The sequence below is a fragment of the Setaria italica genome, chromosome V (genome assembly GCF_000263155.2).
Source record: "Setaria italica strain Yugu1 chromosome V, Setaria_italica_v2.0, whole genome shotgun sequence".
In the NCBI taxonomy this organism is placed as follows: domain Eukaryota; kingdom Viridiplantae; phylum Streptophyta; class Magnoliopsida; order Poales; family Poaceae; genus Setaria; species Setaria italica.
Genome location: NC_028454.1, coordinates 13,236,327 through 13,244,425, shown reverse-complemented (window position 1 = coordinate 13,244,425; position 8,099 = coordinate 13,236,327). Strand labels below are relative to the sequence as shown.

The following is an 8,099-nucleotide window of genomic DNA, read 5'->3' as shown; positions in this document are numbered from 1 at the left end:
TGTTGTCTCGCGTCTAGTCTCTTTTGCTATGGATTTTGTGCTCAAATTATATGAGCTATGTGTAAGGATGATGTGAAATAGTGTCTGTATTAATATGCAAATGGTCAATTTTAGTCTGCCTTGGAGGAATGGAGTCCAAGGACTGGCCTTGAGGGCATTTTGGCCATAGATAACTGCAATGAATGGAAAACTTGATAGAGTGCTGCAAATCAGAACATTGGAAACTCTGGGTCCTATTGAATTGTACTGAAGCATTTCTGTGCTATATTTTTTCTAAAGTTGGGAACTTCGAGGGAAACAAGCCATGGTCACTGGACATCATCGTGTTTGCACCAGTGATCATGTGCTATGCTGGCTTCAGTCAACCAGGAAATTGATGGTGTCCACTATTGATTTTGGTAAATATATTATAAGATGGCATGCCCTGTCCAGATGTCTACTTGGCCAGTGTAACCAAATATATATCAGCATACAATGTACCTTACTAAAGGATAGAAAACTATATTGAAGTCACTTTTTTTATTTAGGAGAAAGTCCATTTTACTACCCTGAAGAATCTTCTTTATCCACATGACCGATGACCCTAACAAAATCCCGGCTCCATATTGGACAAAGTGGCTTCAGTCACCATGAAATTGATGGTGTTCGCTATTGCAAATATAATTGAACTTAGGCTATTTTGGTAAGTATATGGAATGACTGTCCAGTTGTCTACTGTGATGGTGTAGCCAAAGAAACCATCGGCATACATTTGACTTACCAAAGGATAGCAAACTTCTGAGTCACACTTTTTTAATGAAATATTGAAGTCACATTCTAAGTTTAGAGAATAGAATGTTGTACTTGCATGAAAAAGCAAAAAACATTGTATTCTAGGTTGCTTACAGCTCATGTCAACCGTAGGGGTCCCTGAAGAGGTTAGGCTGTAGATGGAGTTTTATTGTAATTTTTTTATTTACTTTTGATTGCAGGAGGCTTTGCCCCCAAATCCATTACGAAACTGATGATGTTACATGCTAAAAACACCAAAAAACAGGGCAGTGAGTTGCAATATACATACAATTTGTACACTATGGCATAAAGCCGATGGCCTAAACTGATTTACTACCTCCGTTTTTAAATATATGACACTTAGGACAAGATAATTGGTTTGAACTAATTAGCTTGTCCTAAGTGTCATATATTTAAGAACAGAGGGAGCAGTAACAAACTGCAGAGGCAGACCTATATAGTTTGTACCCTGCATGAATTCTCAGTAGCCATAACCACACACGCCTGTTTGGAATGAAATCTTCTTTTCTTACATTAATGACAAATTGCTTGTGATAATGCTGTGCAGGTCAGTTGGTCTTTGCAGCTAGAGGGAAATTTCGCCTTTGTTACTACCAAGTTATCTGGGTGTTTTCTATGGTTCAAGGACAAGGAGACATATTCTTCAGTTAGTGGGTCTGCTTGTTGATGGAAGACGACCAGATTTTAGTTCAGCCAGAGCAGAACCTTATACCTAGCGAGCAAACCCTTGTCATTGGTCAAGAGTTTGCAGATGTTGACACGTGCAGGAGGGCTGTCAAAGACATGGCCATTGCTTTGCACTATGAGCTCCGTGTTGTGAAATCTGATCGTAGCCGATTCATCGCCAAGTGCTCAAAAGAAGGTTGCCCATGGCGTGTGCACATCGCTAAGTGCCCTGGTGTTCCGACTTTCACTGTTCGGACTTTGCACGGGGAGCACACATGTGAGGGTGTTCGGGACCTGCATCATCAGCAGGCTACTGTTGGTTGGGTGGCTAGGTCTGTTGAGGCAAGGTTAAGGGATAACCCACAGATTAAGCCAAAGGAGATATTGCAGGATATTCGGGAGCAGCATGGGGTTGCTGTATCTTATATGCAGGCATGGCGTGGAAAAGAGAGAAGTATGGCTGCCGTCAATGGTACACTTGAGGATGGATACCGCCTTCTTCCTGCATACTGTGAGCAGATTGGTAAGACAAATCCTGGTAGTGTTGCAACATATAGAGGGACTGGACCAGGGAATGCCTTCCAGCGGCTGTTTGTCTCATTTCGTGCATCCATTTATGGTTTCCTAAATGGGTGCAGGCCCCTTCTGGAAATTGACAAGGCTGACCTAAAGGGGAAGTATCTTGGGACGTTGCTATGTGCTTCAGCTGTTGATGCTGATCACATGATGTTCCCTCTAGCGTTTGGTATTGTTGATTCTGAGAGTGATGACAACTGGAGGTGGTTTGTATCAGAATTGAGGAAGACGCTCGGAGTTAACACAGATAAGATGCCCATCTTGACAATACTATCTGAGAGGAATCCCCAAGTGGTCAAAGCTGTTGAAGATAACTTCCCTACTGCTTTCCACGGATTTTGCTTGAGATATGTGAGTGAGAATTTTCGTGATGAGTTCAAGAATCCTAAACTTCTTAACCTTTTTTGGAGTGCTGTTTACACCCTCACGGCAGCAGAATTTGACGCAAAGGTAAATGAAATGATGCAAGTTCAAGATGTCATGCCATGGTTACAACGTTTTCCACCAAATCTGTGGGCAGTTGCTTTCTTTGAGGGTATTCGATATGGCCATTTTAGTCTTGGAATAACTGAGATATTGTACAACTTGTCCCTTGAATGTCATGAGCTTCCCATTGTGCAAACCATCGAGCACATCAGGCACCAACTGACCTGCTGGTTTGCTGAACGTCAGAACTTGGCACAATCATACAACTCAGTTCTTGTTCCATCAGCTGAGAAACTTATTTCAGAAGCCATCACCGACTCACGATGTTATCAAGTCCTTCGAGCAAACAAGGTGGAGTTTGAGATTGTGTCATCGGAGCGAACAAACATTGTGGACACTCAAGCTAGGTTTTGCTCATGCCGTCGATGGCAAATTTATGGCATTCCGTGTGCACATGCTGCTGCTGCACTGCTTTCATGTGGTGAAGATCCCCGCCTCTATGCTCATGACTGCTTCAGTGTAATGAAGTACCGGGAAACCTACTCCCAGCCAATCTATCCGATACCAGACAGGAGCCACTGGAACAGTTCATCGTCTGGGTTACAAGGTGTGGTCAGCAGAGCAGATGTGATGCTTAGCCCACCAAATATCCGGAGGCCTCCTGGTCGTCCCAAGATGAAGATTCTTAAGATAGAGAGCCTGAAACGACCAAAACGGATTGTTCAATGTGGTCGTTGTCATCTTCTTGGGCATTCGCAAAAGAAATGCTCATTACGAAGCTGACTTTTTTTTTTCCATTACTGTACATTGAACTTTGTTTTATTGACAACATAGGGAAGTTTATGTGCGTTTCTGTCTATCCATATTCCTACTATATGCAATTAGTCCAAATAGTTTGCTTCTGCAAATACTTCTGTGCAATTTAGTTACCACCGAGTTTACCATTGGCGTTGGCATCTATAGTCTATATGTCGGATGACCAAGGCTCGACGTCCTGAGCAAGCGTCGGTTCTAAAGTTTCTATGTTTTCCTTTGAATATGATCATAATGTAAAAATAACACATTCATTTTTGTGGAAATCATCTCGATATGAACCATTCTATAGTCTATAGCACCGAAAGTGTCTATATGCATTGCCACCACTACGCAAGGCAGGCGTTAAAGAAAAAGGTTTAGAAAATGTGATCAACAATCAGATGTCATTTTACACTTCTAATACTTAAATCTACGGACAGTTTGCGATCTTGGCGATTTAGAACCTGAGGCACATTTACATAATTGATTTAAAGCGGCACTGTAGTGTGGAGCTCAAGAGCAGAATGCAGCGGTTGTTAGAATTTGACGGAAGTACGTGGTTTGGATACACAAGGAAAGATAGAAAGAAGAGCGTGATTACATCAACACGAGAAACAGAGTCTGCACACATCCCGCAGCAGTCAAAATCACAAGATCAAACCGACTGGTGGCCGCCAAAAACAGGCGTTCGCTTGGGGAGCCAATGAGCCTATGACCAGCCGAAGACGTAGTCGAGGATGTAGACGATGACGAGCGAGAGAGGGTAGAGCACGTAGGCGACGAGGCAGGTCCAGAGAGGGAAGGTGGTCCGGAAGCTGGTGAAGAGGGCCATGACGACGCAGACGACCAGGATGATGAGCACCTCCGACGAGAAGTCCCATGTCAGGTTCCGGAAGTAGATGAGCGCCAGGAACACGCCCAGGCACAGCGTGTTGTTCATCGTCACGCCGCCGTACACCTGAAAGCACCCTCGTCAGTGTTTGTTGCCAATGCAAGGAGCTTCGGATGCAGTCGCCGTGTCTGTCAGTGGTGCACGCAACGATACGCACCTCGGAGAAGGTGAGGGAGCAGGTCCGCTGCTTCTTCCTGCTGGCGAAGATGATGGCGGAGACGGCCTCGCTGGAGTTGGTGGCCAGCGGGAGGGCGATGAACGAGATGAAGAAGGACGGGATGTGGGTGGCGTTGGAGAAGTTGTGGACGGTGTCCACGAGCGGGTCAGCAAACGCCGCAGCGATGGCAGCGCCCAGGAGGAGGAGCGCCACGGCCTTGGTGATGCACCACCCGGGGTTCTCCACGCTCTCCACCGCTTCGTCGGACCTGTCGATCAGCTGGTCGTGCTCCTGCCTAGTCCTCTGCACAGTTTCGCTCAATCCGTCAGGTCAGGTGTTCTGCTGGGCACAATTCCTGAGCTACTGGAGGCTCCAGGGTGAGCAGATTACCTCGTGGAAGTCGTTGATAAACTTGTGGGAGAAGGCGCCGCCCGCTGGCACGCTGCGCTTGGCCTCGTTGAGCCACTTCTTCATCCCCTGCACGAACTCTTCCTCCTCCACGACGTCGTTGCGGGACGTGTCAAAGTCATCCATGACCTTGTTGACCGCATCCATCTTGTCAAAGTCAAGCTCCTCGAAGTTAATCCCGACAATGAGTGCGTGCAGCTCCGATCGAGACAGGGTGCAGCTCTCGTCCATGTCTATTTTGCGGAACAGCCTGCGTGTCAGCACAAAACAAGGTTCATGACATCTCCATGAAATAGTGTTCTCCTGCCCTAGCAAGAACCAACAGGATGGTCAGAGAATCGCACTTTCTGATGACATCTTCATTGGGTGTGCCGTCCTCGTTGAGCAGCCGACCGAGTGACTGCATTTGGGCGTGCCTCAGGATACCGGAGATCACATGTTTGTGCTTGGCGTACGCAAGCTTCCTCCTTTGAATCCATGGCTGGAAAACCTGATGCAAGATGGAGTATTCAGTACTGTCAAACATGATTCTCGTGGTCCAGATCTTTCAATCTTGTAATCATTTCATGAGGCTGAAGTGCTTAAACGTATTTCTGATTCGTTTACCTGATACACGCAGTAGGAAAGCACAAGCAAGAACGACACGATAAGGGCCAACAAGACAGCCAGGCGCTGCCCATGGTGGGTCTTCAACATCTTGGGGAACTGAGCAATGACAAAGGGGATAACAGATAGCCCCATGATCCGTGCTGCGTAGCTGGTCTGCACATCAGTTGTAATACAAGTGCCTGCCAAAAATTTACAGGTCTAGTAAAAATTATGGCAAACTAAACACATATGCTCAGGATCATATGTAAGGACGAGCTATAGTTCGGTTGTTATTAAGTGCTTGAATTATTCTGCCTAGTTGTTATCGGTAGGATCATATCAACCGTACTAGTGTACTACTAAATTTTCTACTTCCTTGATATAAACAAGCGAAACTTTTGTGCTTCACTGTACTACTTCAGAATTACAAGAAAATCAAGCATCAGACTGTCTCCATTAGCAACACTTAACATAAGAGAAAGCAACATACCAGTCAAGCTGAAGCCCTTGGTGTTCGTTAAATCAACTGCCTCACCGTTTGGCCCGGCGTCACACTTGCCAACAACGACACAGGTTCCCCAAAGCAGGGTGAGGAGGAAGACAGTGGAACCAGCAAGCAGCCCCATTCCAATCAGGACCTGACTTTGAGCCGTCTCCTTACTCCCGGAGAGGCCAGATACTGTAAACATCAAACAGATAAGAATTGTAGCTGGATGTGTAAGCATAAAGATGATTATTCAGTAAAAGAAAGCTAGTTTCATGATTCTAGTGTATGGGCAAAAAGAAATTTGTCTGATCAATTGTCAAGAGTAGTGAATTTTACATCATAATATCACAGAAATATGTGTTGAGCCCATAAGAAACAGAACACAGAACAATTTCTTATGCTTCACTGAATTTTCAAAAGTGGCTTCAGGAGTATCAAATCGTTATGTTAAGAGAGTAGGATAATAATGGGCTACTGTGGTATTCAGACCACAATAATGATCTGATCAGATGTGGTTGTTGACTTGTTGTACAAGACATTAGAGTGGTATGTCAGAATCTGGGTTGATTAAGTTGCTGTAGGCCCGTGCCACATTGGTACACTGGGGTATGCAGATCGCACCGAGATCTGTACAGTTAGTTTGGCAACCCCACTGTTTTTTGATAGCATGAAAATCTGTACCCGACTGTAGCAACGAAGTCGTACTCCTTTCTGAGTACACAAACTTCACTAGAGATTTCACAGCACAGGAGGCTATGATCTGGTGCACAATTCTAAGGTTTGGCTTCTCGATTTACAAACCAATCCTACGCAGTTCACAGATGAAAGAAAAGTCAATTACGCAAGACAGAAGGAAGTGAAAGGAAAAGGTTAAAGGTCAAAAGGCTTTGATGGAACATTAGAAAGCTATGGAACAAACTGAATAACAGTAAAAAGCAGAGCACAGACTGCACATCAAGCATTCGCTGATGCTTTAGTCCTGGAATAACCAGAGGCTCCATGCAAAATGAATAACCAAAAGCTCTGATCTAGTATCAAACCAAATTAGTCTGCTAGAAACTTCAGATCTGAAGCAAACAAATAATAGAGAACCGAAATTTTTAAAAAGCAAAAAAAAAAAGCGTTTGAACTTCATGACTCCGATCACTTTTGCCCCTTGTAATCCCAACAGAAATTGCGCGATCCTTTCTACCCCGAAGTGCTCTACCCTGAAGTGAGAAGTAAAGAAGCTTTGCGAAAACCTCCTAACGCTTGCTCAAACCATGAACTAGGCGACGGAGCAGGCAACCGAATGCTTGGCAATTCATCAAAGCAAAGCACAGAATGAGCTAGTGAGGGAAGCAAGCGAGGACGAGGGCGGAGCAGACCTAGCACGAGGAGCGCGTCGGGGAGGGCGCCGAGGATAGGGAGGAGGAGTCCGCCGACGAGCCCCGGCCCCATGATCTCGAGCAGCAGCTCGCTCCCCGAGGACAGGTACGTGGCCGCCTTGAACATGAGGAAGCCGTAGACGAGGATGAGGAAGAGGTTCCCGAGCACGGTGGTGGTGCAGGGGAGGAATCCGTACGACTGCTCGCACTTCCCCTCCACCGCCGCCGCCACGGCCGGCGACGCGAGGCGGATCACCGAGGCGAGGAGGGGCGCCGACGGGGCAGCGCCGCCGTCGGAGATGAGGCGGCCGTACGCGGCGCAGCCCAGGAGGGAGATAAGGAGCGGGACCAGCGGGAACGCGCGGCGGTGCTGCCGGCGGAGAGCCGCCATTGCCGCGGCCGCGGTGGTGGTGGTGTGCGCTGGGGGGCCGGGGGGCGTGTGACTGGTGGGCTGGGCTCCTTCTCCTCCGTCTTTTGTTTGGTGGGGAGGGCGGGTGCGCGTAGCTATAAATACGGCCGGGGGGCTGCGGGATCTTCTGTGTCAGCTGGATGCGTTACCTTTTTTGAATTTTGAATTCTTAATTCTTCGAAGGGACCGGGACGTTTGGTTCCCTTTGGTTATTTTTAAGCAGGTGTCATATCAATGTTTAGATACTAATTAGGAGTATTAAACGTAGGCTATTTGCAAAACCCATTACATAAGTGGAGGCTAAACAGCGAGACGTATCTACTCCTGTCTTGTTGGTTGAAATCTTGCCAGATTGTCCTGAGTCAACCGATGTTCATATCACTGAAAGATTCACATGTTTTTTCGGCGTTGATGTATCACTGATGCACAGAAGAGCCAGTTCGTTGTCTTTCACTTAAGGCTTCAATGCACCCATAGAGTGTCATTGTTGGCTCGAATATCGTCCATTCCAAATACGCGGTCGATGGATAAGTGCA

The 8,099-nt window shown here is 46.5% G+C and overlaps 2 protein-coding genes across 2 annotated transcripts in view; one reads left to right on the top strand and one right to left on the bottom strand.

Moving 5' to 3' along the window:
• The window catches only part of LOC101772169, a 4,451-nt gene extending 1,083 nt beyond the window's left edge, over positions 1–3,368 (top strand). The window contains exon 2 of the mRNA XM_004968555.3: positions 1,340–3,368. Coding sequence (XP_004968612.1) covers positions 1,459–3,243 — 1,785 coding nt within the window. The 5' untranslated portion in view covers positions 1,340–1,458 and the 3' untranslated portion in view covers positions 3,244–3,368. The remainder of the gene's footprint in view (positions 1–1,339) is intronic.
• A 389-nt stretch (positions 3,369–3,757) lies between these two features.
• On the bottom strand, positions 3,758–7,628 carry LOC101771765 (sodium/calcium exchanger NCL1). Its single transcript, XM_004968554.4, has 7 exons — positions 7,155–7,628; positions 5,791–5,979; positions 5,319–5,500; positions 5,057–5,202; positions 4,695–4,962; positions 4,305–4,607; positions 3,758–4,213 (listed from the first exon to the last, which is right to left on the bottom strand). The coding sequence occupies exons 1-7, from the start codon at positions 7,543–7,545 to the stop codon at positions 3,965–3,967; spliced, it is 1,728 nt and encodes a 575-aa protein (XP_004968611.1). The 5' UTR covers positions 7,546–7,628; the 3' UTR covers positions 3,758–3,964.
• Between the last annotated feature and the right edge of the window lie 471 nt (positions 7,629–8,099).